The sequence below is a fragment of the Ambystoma mexicanum genome, chromosome 7q (genome assembly GCF_040938575.1).
Source record: "Ambystoma mexicanum isolate Mex_15411 chromosome 7q, UKY_AmexF1_1, whole genome shotgun sequence".
NCBI lineage: Eukaryota > Metazoa > Chordata > Amphibia > Caudata > Ambystomatidae > Ambystoma > Ambystoma mexicanum.
In genome coordinates this window covers 530,453,334-530,475,903 of record NC_090941.1, presented here as the reverse complement: position 1 = coordinate 530,475,903, position 22,570 = coordinate 530,453,334, and the positions used below count along the sequence as shown (strand labels likewise).

Sequence of the window (22,570 nt, the reverse complement as noted above, 5' to 3'; positions counted from 1 at the left end):
CCAATTTGGGACTCCCCAACATAGTTCTGAGAGGGATTCTCACTTTCTTACCTCTCCAGATAAAGTTCAGCATTTTCCTCTGGATCCCTCGGAGAGTTGGCGTGGGGATTGCCACCGGTAATGAGGCGCATGTGTATAGGAATCTCGGGAGGAGGTTCATCTTGCATGCAGTGATGCGCCCGAGCAGAGAGATCTCTTGGGTCTCCCATCACTTCAAGTCGCCTTCCAGTTCCTTGAAGAGTCGGGGAAAGTTGGCTTTGTATGTCTCCCTTGGGTCAGCCGGGATGTAGACCCCCAAATAGGGGATGGCGCTCCTTTCCCATGTTATCGGGCACATCTTGGTCAACGGTTCTCGTTCTGCTGAGGTGAGGCCTATTCCCAAGGCGGATGATTTATCGAAATTTATGGTGAGGCCTGAGACTTCGCCATAGCTGGTGATTTCGCGTATCGCATGTTCAAGGGATGAGTGGGCCTCCGAAATCGTAAGCAAAATGTCATCCGCGTATAGGGCGAGTTTATGGTGTGTGGGGCCACTTTGAATGCCCTTGATTTGGTCATTCCGCCTAATTTTTTGTGCGAAGGGCTCCATGGTGAGTGCAAAGAGCAAGGCCGACAGTGGACAGCCTTGCCGGGTTCCGCATGATAAGGGGATTGGGGCCGAGTTGTGGCCGTTGATCCTCAGGCTTGTTTTAGGGCAATCATAGTTAGCTAGAACCATCGTTTGGAAAGCCGGTCCGAAGCCGAAGGCCCCTAGGGTGTGTCTCATAAACGTCCAATCTACCTTATCAAACGCTTTAGCTGCGTCGAGAGCCACCAAGACTAATTTTTGGGAGTTCCGGGAGGCGAGGTCCACCAGGTTCAGGGTTCTCCGGATATTATCACCTGCTGTCCGGTGCAGGATAAAACCAGCCGGGTCGGGGTGGATGATCTTCGGCAAGATGCGATTCAAACGGGTTGCCAGAATTTTTGAGTATATGTTCGCATCGATATTTAAGAGTGCGATTGGTCTGTAAGAAGTTATGCTTCTCGGGTCTTTTCCAGGTTTGGGTAGGAGGATGGTGGTTGATTCCTGCATCGATGGGGTCACCGCCCCCGTTTCCCTGAAGGAGTTGAATAAGGTAATTAGATGGGGGGTCAGTTGTGCTCTGAATAGCTTATAGAACCTGGTGGAGAAGCCATCCGGGCCTGGGGCCCGTGTTTTGAGTGATTTGATGGTCTCCTCAATTTCCTCCCCCGTGATGGGCTCCTCCAGTTCGTCTCTCGTTGCGTCGGAGAGCCGGGGCACTTCTGCCTGCTGCAGGTATTCCTTCTGTTGTGATAGGTTTCGTGGGGTTGCCTTCATGATTTGGGCCAAGTAATCTATTGCGAGGCGTTGCTTCTCGGGCTCTGAGTATAGTGTGACCCCGTTGGCGTCCCGCAGGCCCATGATCGCGTTGATGCGTCTCCGCTTGGCTAGTTTGGCCACCAGGAACTTGTTCGCCTTGTTGCCCTTCGCATAATATGACTGTTTGGCCTTCGCCATTAGTTGGGTGGTTTGTTCCGCGTAGTGGGCTTCCAGTTTTTTCCGTGCCGTACGGATGATCCGTTGTGTTTTGGGGGACCAGCCTTTCTCCTTGTGGAGTGCCTCGGCCTCTCTTAGTTCGTTCTCTAGGGCCGTCCGGGTCTGTCGTCTATCTCTATGGTAGGCCGCACCTTGGGCTATCAGGGAGCCCCTGATTACTGCCTTCATGGCATCCCAGTTGTTCGCCAATGAGGTGTCTGAGGCTGGGTTTTCCTTAAAAAAGTTACTTATTCCTGTTGCGATCTTGTCTCTGGTGGCCATGTCGTTGAGGATCGGGTCGTACAGCATCCATTTACGCGGGATGTTGGGGTTAGGGTTATGAACCCGGAGTTCCAGAAGCACTGGGGCATGGTCGGAGATCGCTCTTGTGCCGATGGTGACCTTTTTGACTGAGGGGAACGTATGCGGGGAGATCAGGAACAAATCGATCCTTGAGAAGGTGCGATGGACAAAAGAGTAAAAGGAGAAATCTTTTTCATCAGGGTGAAACACCCGCCATGAGTCTATTATCTCCAGAGTCCTGAAGAATCGAAGGAGGCTGAGTGCTTGGGCGAAGTCGCCTGGAGTCGGGGGGTGTGAACGGTCTTTGGTGGGGTCGGGAACCCCGTTGAAGTCCCCACCGACGATTGTTTGGCCCTCCACAAAGCTAGCGAGAGATGTGCCCAAGGCGTCATAGAAGTGTGACTGTCCAGTGTTGGGAGCGTATACTGAGATAAGAGTATACAGGTCTCCCATCAGGAGGCATTTAATCGCTGTAAATCGGCCTTCTGGGCATATTTTCGTTTCCAGGATCTGTGGGTTCAAGTCTTTCCTGAAGAGAATCGCCGTACCTCCTTTTTTACTCGTGCCAGAAGCGAAGAATTGGAGCGGGAATAGCCGGGATCGAAGGTGAGATACATCTGCTGGCAGCAGGTGGGTCTCTTGAAGCATAGCTATCGCTGCCTCTTCGTCGCGAAGTTTTAGTAGAATTGCCCTTCTCTTGTTGGGCGAGTTCAGGCCATTAACATTCAGGGAGAGGATCTGAAGCGACTGAAGGTCCTCTGAAGGCTCATTCTCTGTTCCTTGGGTTAGGGGGGAGTCCTGGGGTGGAGGTTCAACTGCCATGTCTGTTAGGGGAACTCTTGGTATCATTCTGCACTTGAGGTTTTAACGCGGAGTCCCAACGGGGGACCGCAATTTTAACAGGGAGGTAGACCGACATTGTCAGTACGGTCATACCCAAGGCCAACAGGGCCAACTGTCCCATCATGTATCGAGTACTGTGGGTTCCCAAGGAACAAGAGATGGAAAGTATCCTTGGGGTGGGTATGAACCATGGGTGTGGCCCGCCGCCACCGTGTTTAAAGTTGCAATTTAGGTGGCGGGTCCTGCTTCAAGCTTACTTGCTGACGGAGCCTGGGACCATGGAAGTGTCCCCGTTCATCTCTTTCTGTTATTCCGCTGGGTCGACGACCAAGGCGTGCGTTTGGGTTTTGGAGAGGGAGGCGGTCCAGAGTCTTCGGTCCCCTCTAGGATTGGCGTGGAAGGATCTCGGGGTGAGGTCGGGTGCAAGATTTTATCCGCGTCTTCCAAGTGGCTGATTCGGCATAGGGTGCCATTATATGTGAACTGGAGAGCTGTCGGAAACAGCCATCTGTAACGGATCTGTTGCTCCTGGAGGAACAATGTCAGAGGCCGAAGTGCTCTTCTTTCCTGGAGAGTGAGTGGTGAGAAGTCCTGGTAGATTTGAAGTGGAGTGCTCTGAAAAGTGATCTCTTCTCCTTGGCGACTGATCGCTGATATTGCCTCTTTCGTCGTAAAGAAGTGGACCCTGGTAATCACATCTGGAGGGGGGTCCGAATCTGTCCCGAGGCGCGGGCGGAGTCTGTGGGTCCTGTCCAGTAGGAGCTGTGATTTGTCCAGATCCGGGAGTAAAGCTTCAAAGAAGCTTCCCACATAGTCCGCTAGCTTATTGTCGGGGATAGAGGACGGGATGCCCCGAATGCAGAGGTTATTGCGACGAGCCCTGTTTTCGAGGTCTTCATGTTTGAATTCCAGGATCTCGCATTTGTGATGCAGGGAATCGATGGATTTTTGCATTTCCCCCAGTGTGGTAGCGTGATCCTGGGAATGGTCCTCGATCTCTCCGAACCTCTGTTCGAGTTCTGTGACCCTCTGATCCGTTTGGTTAACTTTAGCGGTGAGTTCCGAGAGGCAGGCGCGGAACTCAGATTTGATGTCCGCCATGAAGGCTATCAGGTCTCCTTTGGTGGCGAGAGCGACCCTGTCCTCTTGTGGCTTCTGTGGGGTCAGTTTAGGAGGATCCTGTTTCTTGGGTTTCTCTGGAGCCGTGAACATGGCGGAGATATCTGTGCCCTTGCTCGCCTTCGTCTGCCTCGACATGCTGCTCGTGTCAGGCGGTCTTAATTAAGAGAGTAGCAGCGAGGCCCAGGACGGCGGGAGACCGCAGTTGGAGAGCTTCGCCCCCTCGGCCCCCGCTATGGACTAGGTCTGGGTGAGTGGGCAGGGGCGCCCCAGGAAACGTTGGTATGGGGAGCGGGTCTCCGCCGGGTCTGATGCTAGATGGCCGTGGGGGTCCCGACTCGTTCTGCGTAGCGGGGGGAGGGGTGGAGGCCTGCTCTCTTGGTCCCTCCGGGTGTATGTAAGCCGTAGCCGCCGGGGCAGCAACCCGGGGTGTTCCGGGCCGCCTTGGTACGAATCGGATGATTCTGTTTTAAGTACCGCTCTCCCTCACCAGCCCCCCGGCGTCCCAGGGCCCCGCTACCGACGAGTGCGGCGTGTGCTGCTGGGTTCCGAATTGGCGGCCATCTTGGTTTCTTCGGTCGAAGACTGGGAAGAAGTTCAGCTGCTAAATTCTGGTAGAACGCCTCCTCGGTCGAAGGCTATATTTAGCCAGGTTGTGCCATGTCGGTTCCGGTCGCTTTAGATGGTATTGGCGACACGGAACCCTGCTTAGAACCGCCGGAATTCAACGGCGGGCATCCCACGGGCGGCCTCAGAGGAGCGACCACATCGATGGCGCTCCAAGCCACGCCCCCGGTATAAGCGCATTTTTTGTAATTTTTATTTTTAACATTGTTAGAAAAGATATTTATTTTTGCATCTTTCCTTTAATTGACATCAATTGGACACCAACCATTTTGCTATTTTTCAAACCCTAAACTGACTTTGGCGGTAAGTAATTATTTTTGCTTCACTTAACTTGTTTTTTTTTGGGGCACTGGTTAGCTTATAAGGTTACCAGTGCAGGCGGACTGTGTGCCCTTCATTGTTTTCCTGTTATTTACCACACACCACCTTACAGTGGGGTGTTGCAGGGATACTTTGTATTCCTTTTTCCTTTGTTTTCTGCAACATTCTTGTTCCCTTTGTTGATGTTCCTAGGACAGACTGGTCGTAATGAACGTGCAACATCTTTTTTGCCACATAATCCCATTTCAAGTACCATATACTGATAATTGGACGTGCTATTCGGTTTGGTCCTGTTCCTTGGCCATCTTGCATTTTGGCTGTCTTCCTGCCCTCTCACTCCAGGAAATGCCATACAAGGACATGAACCTGCTCGATTTTCTTGGGCTGGTGCTTGTGTATCTGGACTGATGAAAATGAAAGGTTTTCCTATCCCGGGATTGTCTAGTTCAGATCAACATTTCGGCCAGGGGATGTCTGTTCCTGGGCAGATGTGCGGGATGTGTGGCTGTCCATGATTAGACAGCCCTTAACTTTTTCAATGGTGCAGATCCTTGCCATGGGTTGGCTTGGGCAGCTCCCATCATACATTTTGAATAGGTGGAGCCCTGCAGCACTTCCTTAAGTTGACCATTGAAGACAAGAATCTGAATAAAAGTAGCCTGCACTGAAGACCCTGATGACCCTAAGGACAAACCGTATTACCCAAGCCACTTCCCAGTGAAGTCCTGCTGCTTCCATTGGTAGCAGCAACATTGCTACTCATCGGTGCTTTGACCCCTCGGCTGGTGGGGATCAGCCATTCTCTCAGCATGTCGCAGAAGCCTGCTGTTGGAGGACTTAAGAACTGTTCTGGGGCTACCAGTGTGTTGCCCATTAGTTGACAAGGCCTCTCTGCTACTTCGGTCATGCACCCTGAGCAGGAGCATGGCACTCGGCAGGTCGTTGACGTGCAGCCTAAGACAGTCTTTGCTGCATTTTCTGATCGCAAGAGTGAAGAGGGGATTTCCTAACATTTTCCCAACTTCAGACCCCCATGCCCTCTGCCTACATTGCCTTGGGCCAGACCACGGTTGGCAAGCTTGTACAGCGTGTGGCTCGCTGTCATCGAAAATCGCAGAAGAACAGACTAACCAGGTGGAGGTAGCTCTTCCAGAAGTCACCTGCAGAGGACCTCAAAAACTTCGTGAAACACTGAGCAAGGCCCCAGGTAGGGCCGCTATTTTCCATCGCACCCCACAAAGGAGACTCCTTCCGAAGGACTCTCCCACGCGGGAGGGACCGTTCAGGTCCTTGTACCAGCACATGCACCGAGGCTGCTGCAGCGACCGGCCTTCGGGTCAAGGGATCCTTGGATCCTCTCGGTGGCAGTGTTGAGGGACTGAAATGTTCTTGTACCGGATTGTCATTCGAGGGGCTCTGCCCTTGTACCAGCAATATGGCCGAGGGGCTATGCCCTGGTACCGGCAATACGTCTGAGGGGTTGCCTAAATGCAGCTCTACCAACCCCTGGGTCGAGGGTGTCGCACCTACCGGGCCTAGGCCCGAGGAGCAGGGTAGGCCTTGTGATCCACACACAAGAGTCTTGGAGGAGGCTGGGCCCAGCAAGCCGAGCAACATGTCGCAAGCATGTGGCAGGCAGCTCGACAAGATGGCCGCCGTGCCAGAGAGAGGCACCCGTCCAACGCCATTCCAGGAGTTTGTCGAAGAACAAGTGTCATGGTGGGACTGGCCTATCCTTATGCGCAGGGCAGCTTCCCACTGCATCCATACGGGCAGCGTATGCAGCTGCTCCAGCAGCTCCCGGCTACCCCATCAGTACCCCCTACCACTTCTCCGGCCATTGAAGAGGGGTTCTTCGAGAGGTTTCTCGGGCTCATTAAGTCACCTCGGATGGGGGTTTTCCTCAAGGATGCCATCAGGGAAGTCCTCCCTACGATGCTACCGGCACTACAAGCGTCTCTGCCGGCGCCCCCGGCGCAGCCGTTGCCTCAGGGCCCCCAGCCAATTACTCAGGCGGCTCCGTGCCAGCCTCCGCCTCCTCCTCAGCCTCCGGTCGCGGTCACTGTACCACAGCCTCCGGCTCCAGCTACTCCTCCACCTCCACAGGATCCTCCTGATCCACAGGATACGGATGAGGAGGAGGATCCGGACAGGCCATCCTCAGCCAGGGCCTTCCATGAATGCCTTGCAGGGCTGGCGGAGTACCTGGGCCTACCCCAACCTGAAGTAGAGCAGCTGGCAGAGGGGGTACTGGCTGAAGTCCTCGCACGACGCCCCTTTGCCAAAACGTAGATTCCACTGCAAACCGATGTAGTCTCCCTGGCCAAGAAGGATTTGCTAAGCCCCACTCGGTCCAGCCGGTCATTCGACGCCTTGACGCTAAGTACAGGCAGATGGAGGGGGATACACTCTTGCTATCGGCCCACCCTCAGCCACACTCCTCGGTGATCGCTGCAGCATCACTCTACTCCAAGCCGCAGTCGTCCTCAGCCTCCTCCTCTGCGACGCTGCTAGGCAAGGAGGAGAAGATCTTGGAGTCTTACGGGAAGAAGCTGTATTCCAACGCGTCCTCGCATCTTGGTCAGGCCAACGCCGATGCCATGCTGGCTGCTGCTAACCAAAGTTTTTTTTTTTTTTGAACAATTTTTATTATTTTAAACAAACACACCAAACATTACAACCTTTTAGGACGTTCATAATCAATATCAAAACATCACATTATACAGTGTTATTCTCCGTCCTCCCCCCTTCCTCCCCACAAACTCGAGCCGTCTCATCCGTGCCATCTACATGAGCATTTTCAGGAATCTCAGTGCTTGTCGACTCGTCTGAGTCTTCTGTTTCATGATTGACCTGGTGGGGGTTTGCCATTGAGGTCACCAGTTGCCTCCAGGCTATCAGGGGGCCCACTTCCTCCTCTCCCCCCCTAGTGACAGCTTCAAACCATACCGCAGTTTCTGCTTCTGCCCATCTCAAGAGGTCCGCCCACCATATCTCCACTCTAGGCCTATGGGCCGCTTTCCAACACATTGCAATTCTATCTTGGCCAAGATATAGGCCAGGTCCTTCATCTTGCTGATATGCTTTGAATTCCGTGGCCTGGGAAAACTCCCAAGCATGCATGCCCAAGCAGACCTAACGTCAAGCACCACTCTCCCACTGGCCATTCTCGTCTTTATTTCTTCCCAGAATCTCTGCACCTCAGGGCAAGCCCAGAGCATGTGCAGCAGCCCTGCCTCCTCCTCCCCCGTCCTGGGGCATTTCTGTATAGCTGAGCCTCCAAATCTGGCTATTCTTCCAGGGGTCAAATAAGCTCTGTGGGTGACATACAACTGGATCTGCTGGAGTCTCGCATTCCGGGACACCTTTTTGTGGTACCCTTGAACTCTGTCCCTCTATCATGGGTTCTCCTACCTCCTCCTCCCAGTCATGCCTCAGTTGGAGCAGCTCCTTCCCTGCCTTTGCACTCAGGATCTCATATATCCTAGATATTGCATGCCCACCCTCCGAGACATCATACATAATTTCCAGGGTGGCATCAGGTTCTTCCGCTAGCACCGTCTCAGGCCACCTCTCCCTCACCCGTTTCATGAGCCTGGTATAAGTGATGTATTGGCCTCTATGCACCCCTGTCTCCTCCTGCAGCCTCTGAAATTCCAATGCCTCCCCTTCCTGCCATATATCTTCAAGGGTAGCTAGGCCCACCGGTTCCCAGTATCTGCGGACCCCTTTAAACAGTTGGGAGTCTTCCCCGCATAGTACCACCAGCGGGACCTGCTGAGAAAGCGGATCTGGGTTGCCCACAGTTCTCCATGCTCTGCGCCAAACTTCGAAGCCCAACTCCAATAGTCTCCCCATCCCCGCCATTTTAGTTTTATGCAGCCACACTGGGCCTCATTACAACCCAGGCGTTAAGGGGTTAATGACGCCGTAAAAGGTGTCGGCGCCGTTAAAACGCCTGATTACGAGGTCCCTTTGGGGGTTGCACTTTAACGCCTGCTTTTAGCAGGCGTTAAAAAACCAACCCGCAAAGGAACCTAGGAGCTGATTACAGCGCCATAATTTACGGTGCCGTAATTAGCGCCTTCCCCATTCCCATTGAGAAATGGGAATGGGGAAGGGGCCATGGTGAATGGGGAATTACCGCCCCGCCAACCTTGGAATGGGGCGGTAATTCCGCCATTCACCATGGCGGACCCCGGCATGGACCATGGTGCTAATAGCACCATAGTTTAGCGCCGGGGTCGTAATGAGGCCCACTGTCTCTCTTAGAAAGTATGGAGCTGAATCACCTTGAAAAAGCCTAGCTTCTGCTGAGTCCTCTGCAGACAACCACCTAGCCACATACAACAGCTGTCCCGCCAAGTAATACAATTCAAAATTCGGCAGGTTTATGCCCCCCTTATCACATGTGTTCTGTAGTTTCCACAGGGCCACCCTATTCCTGGAGTTGCCCCATATGAAGCCCCTGCACATGCCATGAAGTCTCACAAAAAAGCGTCTGGGAATCAAGTACGGGACATTCACAAAGAAAATGCAAGAGTCTGGGCAAAACCACCATTTTAAGCAGAGCTGCTCTCCCCATCATGGCTAGGGGTAATCTAGACCAGAACGCCATGCTATTTTTAATTCCCTCAATTGCTTTCTCTGTATTGTGTTTGTGCTCTGTCTCTATCTTATGGTAAATGTTTACGCCCAGATACCTGAATGTCACGGTCTGCCAGGGTATCTGCAGGATGGGTGGCCTCTCCAATGGGGTACTCTTATACCTTCCCAAGAGGAACAAACTAGACTTCTCGGGGTTCACTGATATGCCCGAGAGGGTGGCATAACGATCCATCACCTCCAGCACATATTGCAGGTTCTCCTCCGGGTAGCGCAAATTGCCAGCGGCTCTAATGCCAGAATATATAACATGGGCGACCAGGGGCATCCCTGTCTGGTCCCCCTACTGAGTTGCCATTTATCTGAAATTATGGTTCCTGTTTTAACTCTCGCAATCGGGGAGCTATATAACATGTGGACCCATCTGATATATCCTGGTCCCATCCCGTATCCTTTCAGGGTCGCCTTCAACCATGGCCACCGCACTGAATCAAAGGCTTTAACCGCGTCCAACGACACGATAGCCAACTTGCCCGAGTCTCCCTCGGCTTGGTCAATGATATGGTGCAGCCTCCTATGGTTGTCTGTGACATTTCTACCGGGGACATAGCCTGTTTGGTCCGGGCGTATCAACTTGCCAATTACCCTCTTTAGTCTGTTGGCCAGCACTGCCGTGATTATTTTGCTATTCTGATTGAGCATAGACAAGGGCCTATAAGACCCACACTCTACGTCCGGCTTGCCTGGTTTCAGGAGCGGGATGATCACTGCCTCACGGAGGGACGCCGGCTGTTCCCCCTGCTCATAGGCTTCATTAAACATGGCTAACAGCAGCTGGAGTAGCTCCTGCTTATACGTTTTATAAAACTCACTGGGTAACCTATCCGACCCGGGCGCTTTACATGTGGGCAGGTGTTGGATCACCGCCTCCAGTTCGTCAGAGGTGATGGGGGCGTCTAAGGTGGGCAGCCCTATATCCTCTATTGTTATAGTATTTCTTGACTCATATCTTCTCCTGCGTCCTCATATAATCGTCTGTAATACTTGAGGAACTCCTCGTTTACCCCTTCCTGGGTATTACAGATTTGACCTTCCGCGTCCCTGACCTCTCTGATCACCGAGCGGGGGGTCTCATTTTTGTATAAACAGGCCAGTAATCTACCCGGCTTATCCCCCCCTGCATGTAGCCTCTCGGTGTATTTCTTATAATTTAGTCTGCATAATCTGTCCCAGAGTTCACTACAAGTCATCTGTAAGTCCTTTAAGTCATCTGTAAGTCCTTTATCTTGGCGCTGTCCTCCCGGGTGGTCCCCTCACTTTGTATCAGGCCCTCTAGCTCTCTTTCTGTTTCTTGCAGTTCCCGTTCAATACCCCCTTGGAGCCCTTTGGATTTTGCCGCTAACCAAAGGTTATGGCGGGAAATTGCGGCCTTCCTCCCGGTACTCCCTACGCAGAGCCAATCACTTTTTAAGGCGGGGCTGGCTGAGGCCAAGCTGGTGGCGCAGGACCTCATGGAATCCACTGTTGCCCATATTGACACCTCTGGCCGTGCCATCTGTATCGTCAAGGACATGAGAAGGACAGCCTGGCTCCGGGCAACGAAGTTTAAGCCTGATGTCCAGGAACGAATATTAGATCTACCGTTCGAGAGGGGGGGGCCCTCTTCCACTCCTCCACAGACGAAGAGCTGGACAAAAAGTAAATCAGCTCACAAACCGCCAAGTCTTAATCCATCTTGACAAAGACCACGCCCAAGTCGTACACCCAGCCACAGCAGCACTCCGACAGGGGGAGTAGGTACGGAGGATTTTTCCCGGCTTCCAGGAACAGAGATCCAAGCAGCCTGACCGCTCGCCGTCTCAGAACCGGCGAAAGCAACAAAAAGGGGGTTGGGGGAGGCTAAGGGCTTTTTCCAGTCCCCCTCCTCCGCCACAGCCTCCACGTGTCTCCAGTGGGGGGCAGGCTTGCGCTCCATGCACATTTTTCACGCCAGAATTTCGCGGACCCCTGGATCCTCTCCGTAGTATCCACTGGGTCCTGCCTACCCATCTCAGGCTCTCCTCCCTCCTCCCATCCACTACCTCAAGTTGGGACAGCAACTCTTCTGGCGGAGCTCTGGTCGCTTGTAGAGAGCCAAGCAGTGGAGGAAGTCCCAGCCTCCCAGCGAGGCTTGGGCTTTTACTCCAGGATTTTCACCATTCAGAAGAAGAACTGGGCAGGCCTGAGAGTTGTGTTGGACCTTTCCACCCTCAACCTCTCCTTACCCCTGCAAAAATTCAAGATGGTTATACCAGATTTTATAGCTGAGATATTGTGCAAGGGGAACTGGATGTGCTCCCTGGATCTGAAGGACGCGTATCTACACGTCCCGATTTGGCAGCCCCATCATTCTTTCCTTCGGTTCAGGATCATGGGCTACCATTTTCAGTACAAGGTCCTTCCTTTTGGCCTTGACTCGGCTCCCAGGGTCTTTACCAGGCTCATGAATACAGTGGCTGCCCTCCTCAGAGCGCAGTGCCTTTACATCTACCCATACTTCGATGACTGACTCGTCAACGCTACATCTCCAGAAGTGGTTCACCACTCCTCCCATGCACTTATGTAAACGCTTCACGATCTGGGCTTCTCGCTCATCTCAATAAGTTGCAGCTGCACCGCACGCTTACTGACATTCTTGGGCCTCATCTGGGACCCGTGCTTCGAGAAGGTATTTTCGTCGGAGGACAAGATCTCTGCCTTCAAGAGGGCCACCGCCCATTTCCTCAGCAGAGAGGTGACCTCGGCGTGGTGGTACCAGCATCTCCTGGGTCTCTTGGCGGTGGTCCTATTAGCTGTCCCACACACGAGACTCAGGATGAGGAGGATTCCGCTGCACTTTGCGGCCTCATGGAACCAGGAGCGGGGCTCTCAATCCGAGAGGATCAATGTTCCTCCATCTCTCCACCCGGACCTAACATGGTGGTCTAGGGACTGCAACCTACGGACGGGCAAGCCCTTTCGGCCGCCCACTCCGCAGGCCACCATCACCACAGACTCCTTGCTCTATGGCTGGGGAGCCACCCTGGATGATCTCTCGGTCCACGGCACCTGGACTCGACAGGAGCAGGAATACCACATCAATTTGTTAGAGCTGAACTCCGTAGCGCTCAGAGCATTCCTACCACTTCTCAAGGGCAAGGTTGTCCTCACCCAGACAGACAACTCGACCAGCATATACTTCGTCAACAAGCAGTGAGGCACAAGATCCCCTCCTCTGTGCAGACTGGCAATCAGCATGTGGGAGTGGGCCCTGGAAAACGATATCTACCTCACGGCAGTCCACCTCCTGGGGGAAGCCAACCTGGAGGCGGACAGACTCGGCAGGTTGGGAGCAGACAATTACAAGTGGCAGCTAAACAACCTCGTCATTCAGGAGATCTTCAAGTGGGGTCATCAACAGGTGGATCTCTTTGCCACCTGGCACAACAAGAAGTGCCCTCGGTTTGCCTCCTGGCAGGGACAGGGCCCCGGTTCCCTGGGCGACGCATTTCGGCTTTAATGGAACTGCATGAAGGCTTACGCCTTCCCGCCCACTCCGCTGATTCGCAGAGTGATTTGCAAGATCAAGGAGTCTCGCCAGCTCAACATCATTCTAATAGCTCCATGTTGGCCGGCCAGGCCATGGTTTTCGGAGCCGCTCAGCCTCTCGCAGTTGCCTCAGATTCACCTCCCGACGGGCCCAGCTCATCTTCTGGCACAGCAGAGGGGCAGGGACATCCACCCCGTGCCACAGAAACTAGCCCTCAAAGTGTGGTACATGAGCAGGTAACGTTGCAGCACTTCAGCCTCGCCCACGCTAATCTGGAAATCATACAGGGCGCAAGGATCAAGGCTACCAGGGCCCAGTATGAAAGTAAATGGACCAGATTCTGTCACTGGGCAGACTCCAAGGAAATCACCCCCCTGGCATGCACTTTGGACGACATGCTCTCCTTTTCGGCACACCTCGCCCACTCTGGTATGCAGGTGGACACCTGCTGTACATACCTCACAGCCATTGGGGCTTACAGGAATTCGGAGGAGGCGATCTCCTCCTCCAATCCTATTGTCAAGAAATATTTGATGGGGCTTGCAAGGCTGTATCCGCCTGTCAAGAGGCTGCACCCTGTGTGGGATCTCAACATAGTCTTGGGCGCCCTGGTGCACAAACCGTTCAAGCCAATGGCGTCCGCGGACATCAGGCTGGTCACCATCAAGACGGCCTTGCTGGTCGGCCTTACCTCGGCTGGCATAGTCCTCGAGATCCAGGCACTGATCGCCTCTGAACCATATACTACCTTTCACAGGGACAAAGTAGTCCTACCGACACACCAGCATTTCTGCCTAAGGTGCCGTCGGTTTTCCACTTGAACGAGGAAATAGTCCTTCCTACGTTTTTTGCCGATCCCAAGGACGAAGCGGAGAGTGCTGCACTGCCTGGATGTCAGGGGTGCCCTGAAATTTTACTTGGACAGGACCAAGGGCTTCTGCAAATCGAATGCCCTGTTTGCCACTTTCGGAGGCTCAAGACTAGGCTATCGGGCCTCCAAGGCCTCCATATCCCACTGGATGGTCGCGGCCATCAATGAAGCGTACGAGGGCCAGCACAAGCCGCTTCCGGCCAACATGCACGCCCACGCAGTCAGGGCCAAGGCAACGGCCATCGCATTCCAGCGCCATATCCCTTGGCAAGTCATAAGCAGGGTGGCCACTTGGGCCACTCCCTCGGCTTTCTGCAAGCATTACTGTTTGGGTGCCGCCTCTAAATCGGATGCGGCTTTCGGACAGGCGGTTCTCAGGAACCTATTTGCTTAAGGATGGTCTCCTCTCCACGCTTCGGCTACATTCAGTTGTAATCGCCCATGCAGTATGGATGAAAGGGGAAGGGACGTAAGAGTAATTATAAATTACTCACTGTAGTGACTAACATACTTTTAGTCCTTGGTCCCCTTTCCTCCATGCGTTCCATAAACCTCCCCCTAATAATACTGGTGTCATTGGGCAATGTTAAATCTATTGTCGATGCGTCAATGGGGACTGAGGTGTGGTGCCGGAGGGCGGCGTCAGGACAGCTCCCAGGGCCGCACTCTTGCGTGCCTCTTAATTTAAAGGGGTAGAATGTTTTTTCTGGTGAAAAATTTCTGTCTCCCGTCTGGAGGAAAGGGGTCTACGTTAGTCACTACGGTGAGTAACTTTTAATTTATTTCACTGTTGCACTACTTCTGTTGTGTCTTGAAAATCTCTTCACTCATTGGTACCCGCTGTGGCTGTTGTTCTGAGTTGTCTAGCTTGTCCAGCTATGCAAGTCTGCCAGAGCTGGCCCATAATAATAGATCGGAACCACTGCATAGCAGGTCCCAATCTCAACACCTTCAACCATTTTGCATGTGACCCCCTTGACCTCCATTGACTGGTCTTACTGCGGAGGTGAGTATCCCCAGCGACTGAGTACCAAATGTGTGGTCACTTGGAAAATGAAGGTCACATGTGTACTTGGCTGTTTCTATGCCCCTCTCCCGCCGTAGGGATTGTATGGGCACAAAGTTCACTCCCGAGACACACTCTCTACGGACTGTAGTCACTGCAGTTCTAGCGAAGTATCCCCAACAGGGTTGACCCTAGTGTGGTGGATTGAGAGTGCATTCCCAACAATATTTACCCTTGGGGCTTTTAAACATCAACTTTTACAAACTGTTGGCTTTGCGAAAGCTTGTGCAGGGCTACTTTTGAGACATCTAACCCATCGGCTCATGTAGGTACTTTGAACTTTGCTCTGTTGTGGCAGTAGGCCTACTTACCCAATAGGGATGGACTGCTAAGTGTTAGGAATCATTGTAATTGTGTATTCATAACATGCCTAATACCCAGAGGTTTCTAAGCGCGGACCGGGGGATCAAACCTTTGTTGCTCCAAGTCATCTTGCTTCCAAGGCGGGTGTTACCCCTGAGCTATCCTCCCAGCCCAATCTTGAAGATTCCTTACCAAAACCCTTCCTAAAGTCTCCTCCCAGGTGGCCAGGAAAGGGCAGACACTTCCTGATCCTAACCCTGGGGGTGGTGTACTGTGGAAGGATCATATGGGTGGTGACAAGACCCAGGGTAGTGAGATTCCATGGGATGAGGCATGGTAGTTTTCCTCTGAGAGGGATACTCTTAGCACCATGTCAGAGGAGTTTCTGACTTATTGTCACTTTAATATATCTCAACCTCCTAGTAAGACTGATATGGAAAACTCCAAGGTTGTCACCTTGCAACATATTATATCAAAATAACAGGTCTTTTGTATCCCTATAAATAAACTTCTTCCTCAGTGCCAAAGGTATACCAAAAGGAATGACTGAAATGTGGCCTATTCTATACCATCTGTCTCGAATAGGATTAAAACCCACAATCCCTCTTCTAAAAATATGAAGGGACCTAAAACTACCCTTCAAAGTGGAAAAGGAGGGGAAAAACCTAATTTCCTTAAAACAAACTACCTGCCCCAGAATCCCATAGAGACTGAGACGAAGAAGAGGGCTGAGGAGGCATGTAGAAGTAAAGGACAGGCAAGTAGGCCTAATTGCCTTTGCCAGGCTCAGGCAATTAACGTTAAGGGCCTGTGCCTGAAGTAGATTGTCGTACCTGAGAGGCCTAAAAGGCTGCAGCAGGAAGGAGCTGTAGGAAGGAGCTTGCGGGCTGGCCGTAGTAGCAGAAGGAGAAGAGCATGAGGCTGGCAGTTAATGAAGTGTGATCAATTAAGGGACGCCAGGATGAGAGAAGAGCAGATTTCACCTGCAGGTTCTGAGTTGGTCCTGTGTTCACAAACCCTGCTTAGCCGTGGCTGCACTGATAGAGACGTGCTGAAGTTGAAAGTCTTACGAGGTACGCCAAGTAGCTGTGACTGCAGAGCTGAGATTGTGCTGCAACTGAGTCCTGTGTGCAGAAGAGAGGCAAGGGACAGCAGAGTGAAGCAGAGTGCCCGTGGTCGAGGCCGGACCGCAGACACCCAGGCTGTAGAGGGGTGTGGGTCCCAATAGTCCCTGAAGCTGTAGTATTATGAAGAAAAGTTGGGAACTGCAAGCAGCCTGCAACCACAGTGTTTCTGGAGCCGGTGAGTGAAGCTCTGTTTTCCAATTCACTGAAAATCCCTTGCTGGTAACTGTAACCAGCTCAATTATAACTCGCGTGGAAGTGGGAGCGAGTAGAAGTAATGCGCGCATTTAATGCAAGTCCAAGTGCTCGCGTAAACGAAAAGCTTTCCATTTTCCATTGTTGAACTATATAACTTTACCGGAGTGGTCGCGTGTCTCCAATTAAGAGGGAGAAAGCTGTTCTAAATCACTCGGAAGGTTAAAACGGATTTTCACCACCAATTGTTACAAGAACTATTACATCAAAGAAAGGTTGTGTATGGATAATTGGGATTCCCAAACAGAGTCAAGGTATCACTCCGTATGAATGAAAGGGAACGCAAGTCCTTACAGTTGTTTGAAGTTAAAAATCACCATTAAGTGGTCACGTGTACCTAAATCTGTTTTTCTTGTGAAACCTGAACCTTGTGACATCCGAACAACTATTCTGTAATTGCAGAAGTTGCTGAAGTAAAGATGAGAGCAAGTAGTACCCAAGCCAGTAGGCAAATCCTTTCTACAGTGAAACCAGCCCTATTAAAATCTAACCACCTATATTCTGAAGTTGTTAAAATCGTTAAAGGTCCAGTATCCTCTGATACAAGGGTGACAAGGTTATCCAAAGCTGGAAGAGTGGCATTACAGCTTTGGAGTAGCTGCTGGAACCAAGGTGGTGTGCATAAAGCTGGGGAAGGGAGCTCAGTACTTGTAAGAAGATGAGTCAACAATCTGTAATGCTGAGACTGTTGATGCGAAGAGAGAAGCAGTCTGGAAGCAAATGCAGATTATATTGATAGCCGTAAAATAGACCGAAGAGGCAAAGAGGCTTCCCTTGTCTTATAACATAGGAAAGAGTGCCTTGTCTACCTCTGGAGGCCGAAGAGTCTTGTATTGTTTCCTAACGATCATAAAGTACCAAGTTGAAGCAAAGCTAACGGAACTGTGGTTGTCTATTATATTGTCAGAACGTGTTGTTTTTAAGGCGATTGAAACAGTAGCACACTGTGGAGCAAAAGAGCCTGCCTCCACAGTGACATTATGAGAAGGGGCTTGACGAGAGGAACGCAACACCCTAAGAAGAAGCATTGTGACAAGTTATACGAAAGACACTGCAGAGGTTACAAACATATGGACAGTTGTAGAAGTGGTACTTTTGTCTTTGAACTGTCATGTCCATCCTGGAAGGACGATATCCAAGATCACCATTGGTGCTGTTTTCTTTGCTGGAATTGGAAGGGGAACTTTTCAAAAGCTGGATAAAGAACCTTTACAAGTGGATTTTTGTTTGAGTGAACTTTTTCTTTTGGAACTCTCAAGAATTGGTTCAAGACTTTACTTTTCTTTGTGAACATTTGGAGAAATTGACTTTGGATATTCCTGGGAACGGGATCTACACAGGACAGGTGAACGCTGATCCAAGTCACTGGTTATTTGGTAATCATTTGTTTTAATGTTTTGTTGTTTAGTGTGAGAGCCAGTTTTGTGCATGCTAGGAGAATTTCCCTTAGAACCTAGACTAGGTAGGGAACAACCTGGTAGAGTAAGTTTAGTTAGGTTTTCTTTGCACTTTTTGTTATGGATAAAATGACTAACACTGAGAAAACCACAAACAGTTGTCTGCCTCACATTACTGACCCCACGTAAGGTTAAAGGCAGGTTACATTTTCACAAGTGTTATTTTCACTTCACTAGCTACAGTTTCATTGCTCAGCTTTATTGAATTGCTTCATCTGTGTTTTAGTGTAAGTAATCTCACTTTGGGATTGCTTTGTGTGTTTGTGTATATGTTTTTAAGTTGTACTTGCTTAGTGTTTTAAGGCCTAATTAGTAGATTTTGTAATTATGCGTGGAACTCTATTACTGGCCTATCTCTTTGTGTCATTAACTGTACTTGCACAACACTTTCACAACGCCCCTTAGTTCCTGAAGTCTGTGGTACTGCTTAGCTTACGCCCCTGATCGTTTCCGTAGACTAATGTCAAATACTGTGTTCACCGACAAAGTTGGCCTCTCAGAACCCTCTGACTGGGCTGGTTCTGAAAATCCATCTTAATACTTACCTTCTACATTTGTCTTCATTGTTGGACTTCATCCCTCTCGGAGTTCTTCACTCTTAGTGTAAACATAGTGGTGGTCAACCCAACCTGTACTTGCACGTGCCGGTTAAGTAGTTCTATGGCTATACACACTAATATCAACATGGAAGCGGACTAAAGTGCTCGCCAAACACAAAGCGTCCCTTCTGCCCATGCACAGGGCAGAACTGAAATGGTGATCTTTGAAAACTGCATTCCTCGTGACACGGTGGGTTAGTGACATCCAGATGTTGGTGAAATATCCAATAATAATAATTACACGTCCTTTTTGACTTCTGATGGTTTCCGAATTCCATCTAATCAAGACATTCTTTATCAACAATCTTCAAAGACTTTAAACCCGTCGAACCATCATTACAGTATTCGTAACGCAGATTTCTCTTGGCATATAGACAAGCAGGATCACACTGGATTTAGAGCAATTCTTTGTGACGTTTGGCAGCTCCAATTACGGTCGCACCCTTTACAAAAGGGACATAGCCAGTTGTGTTGCACCATGTAGAATGTTCTGTCACGAGACAGCCAATAGGACAATCCAAAGTTGATTTACTGCATACTCCTCAAACGGAAAATGCATCCATGGTGACATTCCATGCCAGCATGCCGATACACAGCATCTGTCAAGTGGCAAATAAGGACACTGAATGATACTTTTACATAGCAGTGCTTCAACATCTGTTATGCTAGAGATAAGACCTTGTTTATGCTCACTGTCCCATTTGCCACCTCTTTTTACTGCTGTTCAATCTATTCTAAGCATGTGAATCTATGAAAGAGCCAATACTGGTGAAGAAAAAAGATATCTGTAACCCCAATTCTCCAGCACTAGGTTCGTTCTTAGATTGACATGTGCCCACCTTCCCTTCGAGGAAGGTAGAGTATTTATGATGCACTAATACAGCTTTAACAAATCTGAAGATGGCCTTCAAATATGAGGTTATGCCAGCCATCCCAGGGTTTACTTCCTGGTCATTGCTGTGCTAAATGTGTATTGGGGATTGTCTGCCTGACCGCAGTGACGTATTCTAAACTTTTGAATCCCTGAAAGATGGCAAAGCTGGAGAACTATAGTTTCAGGTAAGGAACTTTTTTCTTTTCTACCCTTCCAAGCAAAGGCTCAGAAGCAGGCTGCTATTTACAGAGAGGGGTCAGAACTGTGAGGGATTTCATGAGCCGAGTAATGCCCACAATGCACTTTTTGCAGTTTACCATTGTGTGACCAGGACCTGGGAGCGTGGGCCTGGTGTGGGAAAGTCGAAGGGGGGAAAGGTGAGGGCAAATCACTTGCCCCCCTGAGTGTTGTCATTTATTTTTGTTGCTTTCTTAAACTATGTATTGTTGTTTTTGTTTACTCTTTTATTGATATTTAAATGAGTACATAATATTTTTAATGTTATTGTGGTTTTCCAACAACTTGCAGTAAAGATGCATTGTTTTGCTTTTGAAAGAATCCTATTTTTAATGTTCAAAACCACTATGTTTCTATTGAATTATTTGGGGTATTTGCATAGCACACACAATTTTATTTTTTATAACTGCTTCATTTTGCTCTTATGTGACATTTCTTCTTGTTTCTTCTTCCTAGAAACTAAATTCCCCCACATTGTCTGTGAATAGTGAAGGATTTATACCAATGCTGGCAAAGCTCGATGACTGTGTAATGTATATTTCCTCACATGTAAGTGATCACTAGCTAAGCATTTGTGATACTCTGAAACGTTTTTCAATTATCTTTCTTGGAAATCGTATTGATTTATATAGCAGCCCATGTGTCCTTTTGTCAACTTTCATATCATTTAGAGATAGCCTTACATATTTAGGCTTCAATATTATCTTATTTGACATCAAGACTTTGGCTTGAAACTCTGCCATTAAGGCTGGTTGCTTGCTTAGCCAGTAATATAATTTTTAATTCGCTGTGGATCAAAGAAATACTGGTTCTCTTCTTATTGATGAAAAGCTAATATTGAAATGATGTACTGTGGTGATCTGGAATGAGGGGTCTGACCAAGTAAAGGAATGTTAGTTGCTGCAAACCTTTATTAAACAGATCATGTAATCCTATCTAACCGTAAAACTCAAGGTGATCTCCCTAATTCAACCAAACTAAACCTAGGGCTGGTCAGGATGCCTGTTGTGTCCTAAAGAAAAGGCACAGTCCTAGTCAAAACTCCTATTCTATCCTTGTCACTAAAACACAAATCACTAAGCTATCGAAAATGTTTTAGTCCCGTCCCAGTAGAATTGACTCCCTTCTCTTAAAGTTCAGGTTTCCCAAAGTTTCAGAAATATCACAGGACTAGGAGAATGGCTCCCTTCTCCTAGTGTACATCCAGTTTTCAACCGGGTTTCCTGGAGTTACTTTAATTTTAGATTCTTCATTAATTCTCTAAGTTCACTCCACAGATTTTGTATTATCTCCAGTTGAACACTGTCCTTCAACTTTCCCCCTCTGGGACAAGGTTGAGTCTCCCCGAGCTCCCCTTAGCTCTTCAATGCTTTACCAATGTTCTTCAAAATTCCCCCACTGGGATGCTGATGAGGTTCTTCTTGACTGTCCAATACCACAGTATCATGGAACTGTCCAGGGTGTTGCCTCATGTAATTATCTATGTCTCTCTTGTTTTTCTTTCTCAGGTATTCCCAGCCCCGCTCTGACTTATTACTGTTCCTGTTATCTTCTCTTGGTGAACTCTTCACTGGTTTCGCAAGGGGTCGCACGGTCGTTCTTTCTCTTTGTTCTTCGGCCTGCTTGACTAAGCGGTCGGTTCTCATTAGCGGTTTGGGCGCAAATTTCAGACTAGACGGTCCACCTGTTACAGGTCGAGCAACCACCACAGTTCTTCGTTCTTCCCATGCAATCGCCTATGCGGCTCCGCAGTAGGCTCGTGTTGGCGGTCTCAGCATAGTTCTTGTCCTGCAAGGTCCACCCATGACCGGTCACGCCACCACCACACTGACTGTCAGCTTCAAGGTTGTCGAGTTCACACTGCTGCTTCGATACAGCCTTCGAAAACCCTGTTTCCAACTCGCTGGCTTTTTAGCAGCCTCTTAGCTCTCCTTCTGGATGTCGTCCTCTTTGCCCTTCTTTACTGCTAAGCTTCAGTAGCTTTGACAGCTCCAGAGCAACGTCAGTTTGACAACAGCTGGTTGAATACTCTTTATGCTTGACTGTAGCGTTCTCAGGGTCTTTTTTGCCCTAGTAGCTATTCTAGTGAGATTGTCTGACGCATTACAGTAGCACATAGTCTTGGACTTTATCATAGATAAGGAAGGGTTGAGTGTTATCACCCTGTAAGGGTTGGGAGATAAAGGGGTCATCCCCAGATTCACGTCCTTCTCCCCAGGAGGGGACTTCCTCCCCATAAAATCCTTCCGCATGTTACTGCCCCTAGGGGGACTATCGGTTAGCTGCCTCACCTTCTTAGCCTCATGGAAAATGGCTCCTCTTTGGGGAGAAGCAACGTCACCTGGAGGATCATCAGAGTAACTTTTTAAGGTTATCCATATTTCTGTGAGTTTTAAGGATATGTAATTCTACTTTATCATCATTTATGTTTACTTTGTGAAATGTATTGCAGGATGTACAAACTATGGCGCTTCAGAAAGTGGTGTTTTGAGACCCTATCCTAAAGGCCTACATGTAGTTTGCCATTTTGATCATAGGCGTGCTACCTGCCTGTGTGATTGCATTATTCTATTTTAAGATGTACTTTTTATCATAATCCAAAACTAGTCTATGTTTTAGAACTAATATATGTGAATGATTACTGCATTGCTTTCATTTTGTAAAAGGTATGTATGTGCAAATTTGAATAATTAGAAACCTGTGCTTTGTTAACAATAGTTGACGGTGACAGTAATTTTGGCACATCTCCAGGCATTTATCTGGCTTTGGCGGCATATGCCCAGGCAATTGCCCCATTTGCCGTCTATTGCAGCCATATGACCAGAGAGTACCATGACTTTTCATACATTGTTATAATA

At 49.6% G+C, this 22,570-nt stretch overlaps 1 protein-coding gene across 1 annotated transcript in view; it reads left to right on the top strand.

The window, feature by feature from the left end:
* The window catches only part of COG3 (component of oligomeric golgi complex 3), a 1,080,852-nt gene that overhangs the window by 226,526 nt on the left and 831,756 nt on the right, over window positions 1-22,570 (top strand). The window contains exon 6 of the mRNA XM_069640775.1: window positions 20,169-20,261. Coding sequence (XP_069496876.1) covers window positions 20,169-20,261 — 93 coding nt within the window. The remainder of the gene's footprint in view (window positions 1-20,168; window positions 20,262-22,570) is intronic.